Source organism: Eptatretus burgeri, chromosome 8 (genome assembly GCF_056783735.1).
Source record: "Eptatretus burgeri isolate ZD-2024b chromosome 8, Ebu_testis_v1, whole genome shotgun sequence".
NCBI classification, from domain to species: domain Eukaryota; kingdom Metazoa; phylum Chordata; class Myxini; order Myxiniformes; family Myxinidae; genus Eptatretus; species Eptatretus burgeri.
In genome coordinates, this window is record NC_140968.1 from 106,692,441 (window position 1) to 106,706,048 (window position 13,608).

The following is a 13,608-nucleotide window of genomic DNA, read 5'->3' on the forward strand; positions in this document are numbered from 1 at the left end:
ATTTTGAGCTTTCCTCGAATGTAATAGAATGAAGCACAAATTTTTATTTATTTATCGAGGAATGAAGTTGTCAAAAGCACTACAATCAAATAAAACAAATGGGAATTCCTACCCTCAACCAACTCAGGAAATTGTTACACAGTCGTAAGATAAGATCGTAATAACTCTACATTAACTGCAGTTAACTGGAGTAATGCTTAACTATAATTATATTGTGGTGCACAACTTCTCTAGTTACTCTAATAGACAGTTGATTGCAGGAAAATACATCAACGATAGTATCATGCTGCAGTATAAAACTGTCAGGATAACCTAGAGGGGACACACGCACACTCGCTCTAAGTTGTCTGGCCTGGGTTTGAATCCTGACCCAGCTCTAAACTGTCATCCCTGTGTTTCCCAGGCAGGGTGATTCATCAATGCGTGTGCCGTCTCTCAGACGGATGTTAAGATGTTAAACTTGGCGTCACGTCTGCTGGCATTAATTGGTAGATGTTGAAGATCCCACAGTGTTCTTTGCAAAGAGTGGGTGAGCCATCACCGGCAACATGAACAAATAATAAATTCCTACCCTAACTGGCAGAGGGCACTGCAGCAGCTGCACAGCAGCGCTCTGAGCCAATGATGCGACCCCACAGCCTTGTCCTACATGCAAAAGAAGAAGAACAATGGTATAGTACTTTACAGTTGCTGCAGTAATACTACAATATTTAAACTGTAGTATTTTATAGTGGAAGGATAATACAAAGATGGAAAGACGATACTAAAACTATCCAAATGAGACAGCAATATGATGGCAACGTTCGAAGACAGAGAAGATGACGAAGAACAAATGGTGATGGAATGTAAGGTACGTGGAACCCTGAAAGAGCTGGCAAATGGGAAAGCACTACGTGCCGATGAAATTCCAATCAAATTTTAAGGTAGTTGTGGAGGAGGAAATCAAAATTTTAACAGCAATCTGGAGACAGATCCGTTTCCACCTGTTAGGCCACAATTGTACGGCCTAACAGGTGGAAACAGTCAGTCTATATTCCATTGCCAAAGAAAGGGGATCCAAGAGAATGTACAAATAACCAAACTATTGCCTTGATTTCAAATGCTAGCAAGATATCACTGAAGATCATTCAACACAGAATACAAAACTTCACTGAGATCGAAATACCTGTTAATCAAGGAGGTTTCAGAAGAGGAAGAGGTACTAAAGATCAAATTGCAAATCTGAGGTGTATCATGGAAAAGCAAGAGAATATTAAAGGAAGGTGTATCTCTGTTTCATCGCTTGTAACAAAGCTTTCAATTGTGATTTTTATTTATTACTGAAATTTGCCCTAAACAAGGCTGAGAGCCACGAAATGTGAAGGGCTACAGAGAAAACGAAGAAGAGGAAAAACTGGCAAAACCTTCACCGAGTCCCGAAACAAGGAAACCTCTTCACAGGACCACTTTTTCCTAAATTTTAATGAAATTTTTCTCAATACATCTTCCTACCGACATTGGGTGTTTTTTTAGTTTTTGTTAGGAGAAACCATTTCCACATTGAATTGCCATTGGCTCCTGATGGGAGCTCATCATGAATTGATGTGAATTACGCTGAGAGAAATGGGGGATGGTGGAGCACCAGATATGTCTGATGAGAAAGCTGTACACGAAACATGTAAGAACAGAGTATGGAGAGACAGAATGGTTTGGAACTGGATAAGGGATTAGACAGGGGGTCATTCTTTCCCCAAACTTGATCAATCTGGATTGTGAGTACATGGTCAGGAAGTCAAACTTGGATGACATCGAGGATGGATGACTGTTCCCCCACCCACTCCGACATATCCAGCCCCATGCTTTCCGTGGTCTCCTCTTCCCGGCCGGTGCCGGCTCCGCTCCCCGGGTTCTCTTCCCGGCCAGTGCCGGCTCTGCTCCCCGGGTTCTCTTCTCGGCCAGTGCCGGCTCTGCTCCCCGGGTTCACTTCCTGACCAGTGCCAGCTCCGCTTCCCAGGTTCACTTTCCGGCCAGTGCGGCTCTGCTCCCTGGGTTAATTTTCCAGACAGTGCCAGCTCTGCTCCCCGAGTTCACTTCCTGGTCAGTGCCAGTTCAACTCTGCAGGTTCTCTTCCTGGCTAGTTGCAATTCCGCTCACCATGCTCTCTGCTTGACCAATACTAGATTGGCTCCTTGGGCTCTTTGTGCAGCCATTGCTAATGACACACAGTGGTCTCTGCCCAGGCAGTGGCTTCTTTCCATTGGCAGTGACAGTTATGCCCTTTCCATGTGCCGCTCTACCTGCCAGTGCAAACTCCGTTACAACCAATCTTTGCTCAATCAGTGACAGCTCCGTTCCATGTGCTCAATGTGCCAGTTCCACTCTAGGTATTTTCTGCCTGGCCAGTTTCAGTACCACTCCCCATACAGCCTGAACAATCAGTGCCAGTTCTGCCACCCAAGTTCTGTTTCAGCTAGGGCCAGCTTTGCTCCCTGTGCTCGCTGCCCAGCCAGTGGCAGCTCCGCCACCTGTGCTCTCTGCTGATTCAATGCCGCCTCCATTCTACATGTTCTTTGCCCAGCCAGTGCTAACTCTGCCTCACATGCCTTCTGCCCAGCGAGTGCCAGGTCTGCTCCCCATGCTCTCTGCCCTGATAGTGCCAATTCCGCACCCCGTGCTCTGTGTGCTATCAGTGCCAATTCCACGCCCTGTGCTCTCGGTCCAGCCAGTGCCAGCTCCGCTCCCCATGCTCTCTGCCCAGCCAGTGCCAGCTTCGCTCCCATTGATGGCTGCCCAGCCAGTGCCAGCTCCGCTCCCCGTGCTCTCTGCCTGGCCAGTGCCAGGTCCATTCGCTGTGCTCTCTGCCTGGCCAGTGCCAACTCTGCTCCTCGTGCTCTCTGTCCAGCCAGTGCCAGCTCCACTCCCCATACTCTTTGCCCAGCCAGCGCCATGTCTGCTCGTCTTGCTCTCTGCCCAGCTATTTCCAGCTCTGTGCCAGGTACTCCTACCTGGCCATGGCCATTGCGTTGATTGCTCACCATGATGTCTACTCATGCAGTGCCAAGTCTGCTCTCTGTGCTCTCTGCCTGGTCAGTGCCAGGTCTGGCCATTGTCAGCTCCACTCCCCGTGCTCTTGCCTGGCAAATGCCAGGTCTGCTCCCCACGCCAGGTCCACTCCCCGTATCAGCTCCGCTCACAGCGTTCCTGCCAGGCCAAGCACCCACCATTTCTGCTCTCAGCTCAGTGAATGCAATTCACCTTTCCATTATCATTGCCCAGCTCATGTTCAAAAACATAGTCCATATTCACTAAATGGCCAATATGCAATCTCACTTTTACTGTAAGCCCATTTATTCACCCTTTTCCATTTTTTTTTTTTTACAAAAAAGCAGGTGCATGCACTTGACACCCCCATTCCCCAAAAAGCTCCTCACAACCAATGTTCTGTTTACACATCAATTCAGAAACGTTATGAACACTACTGGCTGAAATGAGCGATTTTGAAAATGTTTAATTCAGTTTCGGTCGGTAGGATCTCCCACCAAAGCTGAAAAATGCCAGTCAGCACTCTACATTGGGCCACATGTGCAAGCTCTGTGGGGTTTGCAGTTAACTTACCGAGCACTGCACATTGTAAAACATGATACAACATACCCACCCACCACCCACCCATGAAAAGCATGATGCGTCTACAAATAAAACAACCTCAACCATGCTGTTAGTATGTAACTACCCCTCCCCACCATGCAACACATGATGTAACTATACAGAAGACCAACCTCAACCCTGCTATTGGTGTGTAAACTCCACGCTCCCCAACTCCCAAGCAATGCATTATTTGACTCTTCAAAAAAAGACAACCGTACACCCTGTTGTTGGTGTGTAACCCCCTAACCCCCCCCCCACTCCACCAAGCAATGCATTATTTGACTCTTCAAAAAAAAATCTTACACCCTGTTGTTGGTGTGTAACCCCCTAACCCCCCCCCCCAGCCCACCTCACCAAGGAATGCATTATTCCACTCTTAACAACTGTACACCCTGTTGTTGGTGTGACCCCACCCCCAAATGCAACAAAGGATGTGATTATATAAAGAAGATTATATAATAAAACCTCAACCCTAACTGTTTGTGTGTACCCCCCCAAAAAAACAACCTGAGCCCTGCTGTTAGTGTGTACCCCCCAAAACAACCTGAACCCTGCTGTTAGTGTGTACCCCCCAAAAAACAACCTGAACCCTGCTGTTAGTGTGTATCCCCCCCCAATAACAACCTGAACCCTGCTGTTAGTGTGTACCCCCCCAATAACAACCTGAACCCTGCTGTTAGTGTGTACCCCCCCAATAACAACCTGAACCCTGCTGTTAGTGTGTATCCCCCCCAATAACAACCTGAACCCTGCTGTTAGTGTGTATCCCCCCCAATAACAACCTGAACCCTGCTGTTAGTGTGTAGCCCCCAAAAGAACCTGAACCCTGTTAGTGTGTAGCCCCCCAAAACAACCTGAACCCTGTTAGTGTGTAGCCCCCCAAAACAACCTGAACCCTGCTATTAGTGTGTACCCCCTCCACCACCCCCCTTCCCCCAAGCACCACATGATGTGACAACATAAAACAACCATCTTAACCCTGCTGATGGTGTGTACCCCCCTCGCCCCCCCTTTCTGATGTTCTTTTTGTTTTGTTACGTCCTGATCCGTTCTATTGTTCTCGCTCCTCCACGAATCTCGACTTTGTCAACAAAATTTTTAAACATTGTGTCACAAAAGGTTTACACAATGACTTGTTAATCCTGCGGTTAAAAAAAAAACATACAAACACTTCAAATATCCACGAAAATCGGCGTCGAGCGGCCCTCAGCAGCCGTTCACACAATCGTACGTCGACGAATGTTTCTTTCCTTTATATTTATTTTCTAAACCGACCTCACATTTCCCATTACTCTCTCCTACTCACAATCGGACTCTGTGAGTCACAGAGAATCGCTCAACGTGCCGTGACGTAACGTTTCGTCATCACGTCCGCACAGAACCGACGCACGTGAGGCATGAGTGACGATTTTCGCAAAACTTCAACACGTGCTTCCGCCAGTCCCCGCACGGACCAATCAGCGAACAACGGAGCACGTGGCAGGCTTGACCAATCGCCGAGGCTGATGGTAACTTCGTCGGTTTGCGCTAGTATTCAGATTCCCCATTGGCGAGTTGTTGGCGCTTTGTGCTAATCGAGCTTTGGATCATCTGAGGTAAATTTACTCCTTTCTTCTCGTCTACGGATTGTTTTTTAAAAGTCGTTTCTTCATCTTTTCAACCTTCGTTTTTATTCTTTTTATGTTTTGTTTGTTCTTTCCTCGTATAGTAAGTACAACCACTTGTAATTCTGCTTTTCTTTCACTTTCCACTTCCTCTTTCCCTGATATTTCTTCAATTTTTATTTGACACTTTTCGTCTTTTTGTCATTTTGATTTATTTATTTTTTCTTCAATGATTTCCTTCACTTTTTTTTTTTTTTTTAAATCCTTCCATTGTTTATTTTTGCTTTTCCTATTCCTTGTCCATTGAATTACCTCCCTGTGCCAGCAACACGAATGACCCCCCCCCCCCGCGTCCAAACTTGTCATCAATATGATGGATTCCCCCCCCCCAACTGACCCCCCCACCCGTATATCACTTGCCTGTCTGCCTGCCCCCCTTCCCCATTTACAAATCTCTTGTTGTCTGTACCCCCTCATAATGTCATCTGTCACCCTCCACCCCCCTGCCCACATAATCTCACCTGCCTGTCTGCCTGCCTCCCCCAATTACAATCTCTTCTCGTCTGGCTCCCTCCCTCCACATATCGCCTGCCTCCCCCCTGCCCACATCTCACCCACCTGCCTGCCTCCCCCCTGCCCACATAATCTCGCCCGCCTGCCTCCCCCCATGCCCACATAATCTCGCCCACCTGCCTGCCTCCCCCTGCCCACATAATCTCACCTGCCTGTCTGCCTGCCTCCCCCAATTACAATCTCTTCTCGTCTGGCTCCCTCCCTCCACATATCGCCTGCCTCCCCCTGCCCACATCTCACCCACCTGCCTGCCTCCCCCCTGCCCACATAATCTCGCCCACCTGCCTCCCCCCCATGCCAACATAATCTCGCCCACCTGCCTCCCCCCTGCCCACATAATCTCGCCCGCCTGCCTCCCCCATGCCCACATAATCTCGCCCGCCTGCCTCCCCCCCCCATGCCCACATAATCTCGCCCACCTGCCTGCCTCCCCCCCCTGCCCACATAATCTCGCCCACCTGCCTGCCTCCCTCCCCCTGCCCACATAATCTCGCCCGCCTGCCTCCCCCCCATGCCCACATAATCTCGCCCACCTGCCTCCCCCCCATGCCCACATAATCTCGCCCACCTGCCTGCCTCCCCCTGCCCACATAATCTCGCCCACCTGCCTGCCTCACTCCTCCCCCCTGCCCACATAAACTCGCCTGCCTGCCTGCTTTCCCCCCAGCTACAATCTCCTCTCGTCTGGCCTCCTCCCTCCACATATCGCCTGCTCCTCCCCCGCCGCCCACATAATCTTGCCTGTCTGCATGCCCCCTCCCCATTTACAATCTCTTCTCGTCGTCTGTACCCTCTCATCTCATCTTTCGCCCTCCCCCACCCAAAAATCTCACCTGCCTGTCTGCCTGCCCTCCCCCAATTGCAGTCTCTTCTCGTCTTGCCCCCTCCCTCCACATATTTCCTGCCCCCCTCTTGCCCACATAATCTCACCTGCTTGCTTGCCTCCTCCCCCCAGTTAAAATCTCTTCCTTCTCGTATGTCCCACTCTACCCCCCTCCACGCATAATCTCGTCTGACCCCCCCCCTTTCTTCTTGTCTGGTGATTTTGTAAGAGGACAGAAAGCACATATGGATGTTTAATGAGCGTATTGAACCCCTACATCACCTTTACAAGTTTAACATTTCTATATCTTTGAGAGTTGTTTTTATTCCTTTGTTCCTGTGTTAATTTTTTTTTATTTTTTTGCATGACAAGTTAATCATGAATGTTCACTCGATCACAAGCTCAAAGAATAGTATTTGAGTAAAATTGACTTTTTTGTTGAATGTCGATGGAGAAGATTGTTTGTTGCGAATGAATTTGAGGTAACGATTATTTTGATGTTTTATGGATCAAAGGGTAACAAACCTCCATGGCTGCAAGCGGAGCGGGACGGAAGACCGCTCGTGTCCCTGTGGATTGGCGGAAGCGTGTCAAGTCCGAGTACATGCGTCTGCGTCAGCTCAAGCGCTTTCGCCGCGCGGATGAAGTGAAGGTGAGTGATGAGGTTGTTGCGGTTCTCGGAACCGTATGCATACAACAGATAGTTGTCTTGAGTCAGTTATTCCATTAATATACGTGTAGTTAGGTCCCTACCTTTTGTTTAGTTGGAAAGCAAGGGAGTGCGTTGCGATGGGCTCTTAGTTAAGATGAATTAATCATTTTTACCCTTTTATTTTATTCTTTCCTTTTACGATCCACGGTGCCTTCATCTCGCTTGCTACCCTCGTTTCGTTGGCCACAGCGAACCACGTTTACCCAAACTCTCTCTTTCTGAGTCAAAATCCCGACGTTCGGCTGGACAAACGCTGTAGCTGCACCACATCCACCTGTCAAAGGCCAGGCATGCGTGGCGTGGGCGGACTATACCGGAGTCTGGCTGAAACCCAGCCCAGAAAGGCGGACTGTGTGAAGGGCCAGTCCAATCGGGATGCTCGGATCGTATGATGACGGCGGTTTCGAAATGGCTCCTCCCCGAACTCCGGGCTCTATAAAGTACAGAGCAATCCTCAGAGAGTGGTCGAAGTTGGTTGGTTGAAGTGGTTGCGAAGGTAGTTGGGTTGGTTGGAAGGAGAATTGCATATGAGAATTGAAGAGTGAAGGAATTGAAAGGGATTTGGAGTAGTTGTGAGTGAGTGTTCCTGCTACTTGTCTCCGCCGACACGATGTCGAACCGCCCCTTGCTTCTCGACCAAGCCTCCTGTCTAGCCCCGCTTTTCTGTTCCTTATCTCCGACCTCATGACCTCGACGAACGGCCTCTTGCCTGGTCCTGCCTACTGCTCATCTCTCGCCCCCCCCTTTGGACTCCGCCCCTCTCCACTCAAGCCCCTCCTGCAGACACGATATCCACATGTACGGTTGTGGCTGGACAACTCGACCATTGTCGGGTGCCGCACCACGGAGCATCCCTCCCCCCCCCGAAACGCTCAGGTACCGAGAAACTGTAACCTCAACTCCCTCCCTCCTTGGCTGCAAAAGTCCCTTTCACAATTGGGTTTACTTTGTCTGAGAGTGTTTGCGCATGTCCATTAAGTAAGCCTGTATAAGATCTTTTATTGTTGTGATTGTTGCTTTATTAATAATCACGTCAAGTCTGCACTGTCTCTTTTGTAAGTTGCTTGTAAAATTGCCACACCCCACACCTCTCTCGTCTTTCCCTGCATTGCACACCCAATAAACCTTTGTTGTGCCACATGCTTTTCCTCGCTTATTGTAAATAAAAAATTGTTTTGGAAACGTTCCCAGCTCGCCTTTGTCTTTTCCCTCATTGGTCCAGCATGGTTCGAATCCAAGTTTAGCCGGGTCTCTATTCCCAACGGTCCGTTCCTTCTAGCCGGTACATCCTTGGCAGTGTCGCTCGGCTGCATCCGATCCGGAAAGGTGATCCGATCCGGTAGAGTGATCCGGTTCGGACAAGGCGTACCGAGGGCATGGTTAAACCGCGTGGTTAATTAGGTAACCAAATTCCATAGGCGGGAGGACCCAAGGTCATGCGGTTGAGTTATTGCCGTCCACGGTCGGTTAAGTGACCCACCGCGTCACGGAATTATCCGTGAGCGACGGCCTACAATTCCGGGGAGTCTGGTGGAAATCGACGTAGCTTTCCCCACCTAGCGATCTTTTCACCCGACCCTGCCGGCCCGCAACAAGGTATTCGATGCACACTCGGGTGAAAATGTTTTGCTTTTCAGGAACTGTTATTATGCACAAAATGATTTTAACCAAAACAAGTCTGGAGACTGCGATGGTTCACGAGCAATGTACACGGTTCGCCTTTTTTTATTTTTTGACCTTCGAGGGGACGCCACGGGCAAACTGGCGGGAATCGTTTGTGTATTTGGAAAGCATGATCACTTTTGATGGAAACCTGAAAGATGAAATCCAGAAGAGATTGGCCAGTGCAAAATCCATGTTTTATTCACTCCAAAGTAGAGTGTGGCGTCGTTCAGGTCTATCAGGTCAGGTCAGGTGTGTGTGCATGTGCCGGAGCAGCGCGTCGCTGTGTCCACTTTCTGCCGGTACTCCAAGGCCTCCGTTTGACCATCCCCCAGGCAGATGCCCGGCCCATCCCCATGCCCTTGAGATGTTGATCAATCTGCTGCAACCATGAGGCATGAAGTCGGCCCATTGGCCTCCTCCACCCACGAGACTCCCTCGCTGAGAGAATCTGGTGAGCAGGATCAGCGTCAGGAAAACGAGCCACATGTCCATACAGTCGCAGCTGATGCTCACGGACTATGCAGGTAACAAATCTCATTTGAGTTTCAGCAACCGCTCGTTGGACACAGTCCGACCAGCGATAGCCAAGGATTCTCTGAAGAGACCTGGTTCTAAAGGAATTAAGTCTCCGTCTCTGATCCCTGGTCAGAGTCCAAATCTCACATCCATAGAGCAAGACTGGAAGCACCAAGGACCTGAAGACATGGACTTTGGTCCTCCCGCACAGGTACCAGCAGCGCCACACCCCATGATCCAGTGAATCCATGACTCCCCAGGCCCGATCCAGACGTCTGTTGACTTCTGGCTCACAGCTAGCAGAGACATGAATATCACTGCCAAGCTAAGTAAATCTCTCTGTGACCTCAACATCCTCCCCACAAACAGGTACAGACAGGACAGCAGCATCCAAGATGTCATTGAAAGCCTGGATCTTAGTTTTGACCAAGGAAACCTGTAATCCCAGCGGCATTCAGCACCTCGAGGGCCCCCAAAAGGATATTCAAATATCCACAAAGATGACTTCATCATCTGTGAAATCAAGGTCAGAGATCTTGACATTCCCGATCTATGCACCGCAACTTGATCTCTCCGACATCCTCTCCATAATCCAGTCCATACAAGTGCTGATAAGTCTGGGGGCCAGTACACACCCCTGACAAAATCCAGCAACAATTGGAAATAAGTCAGAGATGTTATCACCACATCTCACAGCACTCTCTTTACCAAAGCATAGTTCTGACATCAGATTGATCAGTTTTGGTGGCACCCAACGAAGACCAAGTATCTTCCAGAGGGCATCCCGATTTACTGAATCAAACACTTTACAGAGATCAACATAGGCTGCAAGCAGCCCCTGTCGAAACCCCCTGTTCGGTGAGGACCCGAAGAGCAAGGATACTGTCAATCGTTGTTCTCTTTGGTGTAAAGCCTGACTGCTCTGGATGCTGGTGCTCAAGCAGATGGTGGCAAGCCCTATTAAGAATTATCCGAGCAAAGACGTTGCCCGGCACTGAGAGCAGCGTCACCCCTCGGAGTAGTTGCAGTCTTGGCGATCACCCTTCTCTTTCCAGAGGGGTCAAACAAAGCTCCTCTTCCAGTCAGTTGGGAAGATACCTGGTGTATCCCTCAACACTATGCTAATTGTATACCGCCGTGTCATTTTGGCAATACTGCTATATGGTCGTGAGACGTGGGCTACCTTAAATAAACACCTACACCAGCTCGAGATGTTCCACCAAAGATGCTTATACCACATCATGCATATTCACTGGTGGCAAAAGATTACCAACATGGAAGTCCGAGCCCATGCCAACGTAACAACCATAAGCACGATGATGAGGACATCAAGACTGAAGTGGCTGGGTCACGTGTGCCGCATGCCAGAGCATCGTCTTCCAAAGAGAGTACTTTTTGTTGAACTAGCCCCTCGAACTCGCCCACAGGCCCTGTAACTGTTGGAAGGATGTCATCAAGGAAGACCTAAAGATCTTCAATATTGAGGGGAACTGACATCACTTGACACAAATATGGCAAAGCTGTAGAGCAGCTATTAGAAAGGGTGCATTGATTGCAGAGGTTGCTGTTGCTGCAAAGGCAGCCCAGCAGCACGAGAGACAGCACAGATGGCTACACTGTTTTCCATCGTCATAATTGACGGGGACATATTGATTGATGTTGACATATAAAGCTCATTCTAACCACTGACTCGCTGACTGATATTAAAGATCATTACCTTCCGGGTGATGTAGAAAGCTGAAATTTTGTCGATGGACATTGAAGGCGATACACCGGGAAAAAAAAATCGTTGAACCATCGACACACATCCGTAAATAAAAATATTAATAAATGAGAAATCAATTGCAGGTGAGCGACGTGAGACAATAGGGAAGCACGGTTCGTTATTGCTTACAATGTGTAAGCATACGCCGCTTGCATTACATGTTATATCTAAAAGGTGATAAAATGAGGTGTGGCTGACAGATTTTGCCTTTCCTTTGCTCTGATGAAGAGCTATGCTTAAAACTCGTGCACAAGAGTACATGGATGGATTATCGGTTGTTTGGTCGGACGGACCTCATTTTAATGTCCCCAGTCTCCAATCTTGGTGGAGGGGTGGGGGACAAAGGATGAGATACGTCGAATAACTTTTTTAAACCATTATTATTTTTAATGACTGCTTCCAACATTATTGTGTTGTTTGCAATGTCAAAACATCTTCTATGCTTTCTATCTCTTGAGCAATCTGCACTGACTGAACAACACACACACACACACACACACACACACACACACACACACACACACACACACACACACACACACACACACACACACACACACACACACACACACACACACACACACACACACACACACACACGAGTTGTGTGTGTGTGTGTACACGTGTTAATGTAATACTTTTATTTTGTCCTTGCAGAGTGCATTCCAGGCAAATCGTGAGCAAATTCGTATACATACTGAGGAGCTCGACGATGGCTGGCGGCAACGTCATGTGCAGCCCGTACCGGTGATGACTGTGGGTGTTCCAACATCTGTCTCCCGCAAGGTGGTTCAACTCTACAAAGCTTTGGTATCCCTTCTTATGATCACCTGTACAGTGCTTTGAACCTTTCACACTCTCCACTACAAACGTTAGAATCTAAATTATTGTTTAAAAGTGCATCAGTAACATGTTGATGTAACATTTTTGGCTTTGTCCTGTACACGCAAATTTAACTGAAATTATGTAACTTGTGTCTGGTGTTGGCTTAATGATTAAGGTGGCTGGCTTGAGATCTCGGGGTCTTGAGTGTGAGCCCCTGTTCACCGTTGAAATAACACCAGGGGGGTTGACTCGACCTGCCATCCTTCTGAGGTTGACAAAATGAGTACCAGCCTAATGATAACAGGGGCACTGCCTCAGTGGCACAACGACACTTCCAGAAATTATGCAACCCGCAGCCATAGGCTGCATATTAAATGGCGTGTAACATGTTTTAATTTAACTCGATTTCATCAGCATTGGTACATGGTGCTCAATAATCTACATTGCTTGATGCCATCTGTATGGTTGTTTCAAATCTGATGTGTACAGTCAAAAAGGATGATGTTTTTAAGCTTGTGGTATTTGTATAACTGTGTAAATCTCGTAATATTAGCCTTGCTCATTCCCGAAGCGACTGTAAGGAGAATCCTAATCGGTCTGTGTCTCGGTGAGTGTGTGAGTCCACAGATGAATGTACTTTCATATATATTGCTAATTCTCAGATCTACTGTAACTTGTACACCCTGCTGAGGCTCTGTCAGAGAGTGCGAGTCTGCACACATATGTACTTTTCATATTGATTGTTCATTCTCAGATCTACTAAAACATATACGCCGTGGTGAGGTTCTGCATTGTTAAATGCTCAGTCTTGTTTTGTCAGAAACATTAAGGACACAATAGAATACAAGTTGTTGTGACTGCTAGTGCAGTTCTGCATCTCTGGACAAGATAAATTATGGACTTCTTCACCTAAAGGTGATAAGTTGTGGAAAATGAGGTGTGGCTACCATAAATGTTTCCTTTCCTTCTTTCTGATGAAGAGCTCTGCTCAAAACATCAGCTGAACTTTGTTTTGCACATCAGTTAAACTACTCATCACCTTTTAGTTAACAAAATCCAAAGTGATGAGAGTTTTGGTACGAGTGACTATTTTGAGAAAAGATAGAATCCGAATCCAAATCTGGATCCAAGTTTTTTAAAAAAAAAGTGATTCTTCACCATTGAGGGATAGGGCTAAACCAATATATAGCATGATATCTCAAAAATTGTGGATGGATTCGGATGAAACTTGAAGGACAGATTGAGTGTGTGACAAGGACAAATTGATTCTATTTTGTGGAAGATCCGGATACGATAATTGTTTAATTAGCTCATCTGGAACTTGGTTCCAGGGAGCTTATGGGTTGGCCCATCTGTTCGTCTGTCCACAAATACTTTCAACAACTTCTCTGAAGCTACACATATGATTTTGATGAATTTTTACCACAACATTCATCACCTTGTATATTCCAAAGTTTTTCTTCATGGCAATACAAAAATTGGGCTCTAAAGGAGTCTATGG

At 47.6% G+C, this 13,608-nt stretch overlaps 2 protein-coding genes across 11 annotated transcripts in view; one reads left to right on the forward strand and one right to left on the reverse strand.

Moving 5' to 3' along the window:
* Positions 1-5,068, reverse strand: part of LOC147022495 (uncharacterized) — a 40,684-nt gene extending 35,616 nt beyond the window's left edge. For 4 of the 6 annotated variants that reach the window (XR_015061272.1, XR_015061271.1, XR_015061274.1 and 1 more), the window contains exons 1-2: positions 4,790-5,032; positions 572-3,180 (exon numbers count right to left, since the gene is read on the reverse strand). Coding sequence is in view for 2 of the 6 variants with exons in the window: in XM_085893449.1 (XP_085749575.1) it covers positions 2,415-3,017 (603 nt within the window). In the remaining 4 variants the exon portion in view is untranslated. Of the gene's footprint in view, positions 1-29; positions 3,181-4,789 lie in introns of those variants that run through there. The other 2 variants (XM_085893449.1, XM_085893448.1) reach the window with 2 other exon arrangements.
* Positions 5,069-5,086: 18 nt separating this feature from the next.
* The window catches only part of EZH2 (enhancer of zeste 2 polycomb repressive complex 2 subunit), a 125,008-nt gene continuing 116,486 nt past the window's right edge, over positions 5,087-13,608 (forward strand). For 3 of the 5 annotated variants that reach the window (XM_085893452.1, XM_085893455.1, XM_085893454.1), the window contains exons 1-3: positions 5,087-5,219; positions 7,140-7,276; positions 11,940-12,092. In XM_085893452.1, coding sequence (XP_085749578.1) covers positions 7,154-7,276; positions 11,940-12,092 — 276 coding nt within the window. In that variant the 5' untranslated portion in view covers positions 5,087-5,219; positions 7,140-7,153. Of the gene's footprint in view, positions 5,220-5,248; positions 5,332-7,139; positions 7,277-11,939; positions 12,093-13,608 lie in introns of those variants that run through there. The other 2 variants (XM_085893456.1, XM_085893453.1) reach the window with 2 other exon arrangements.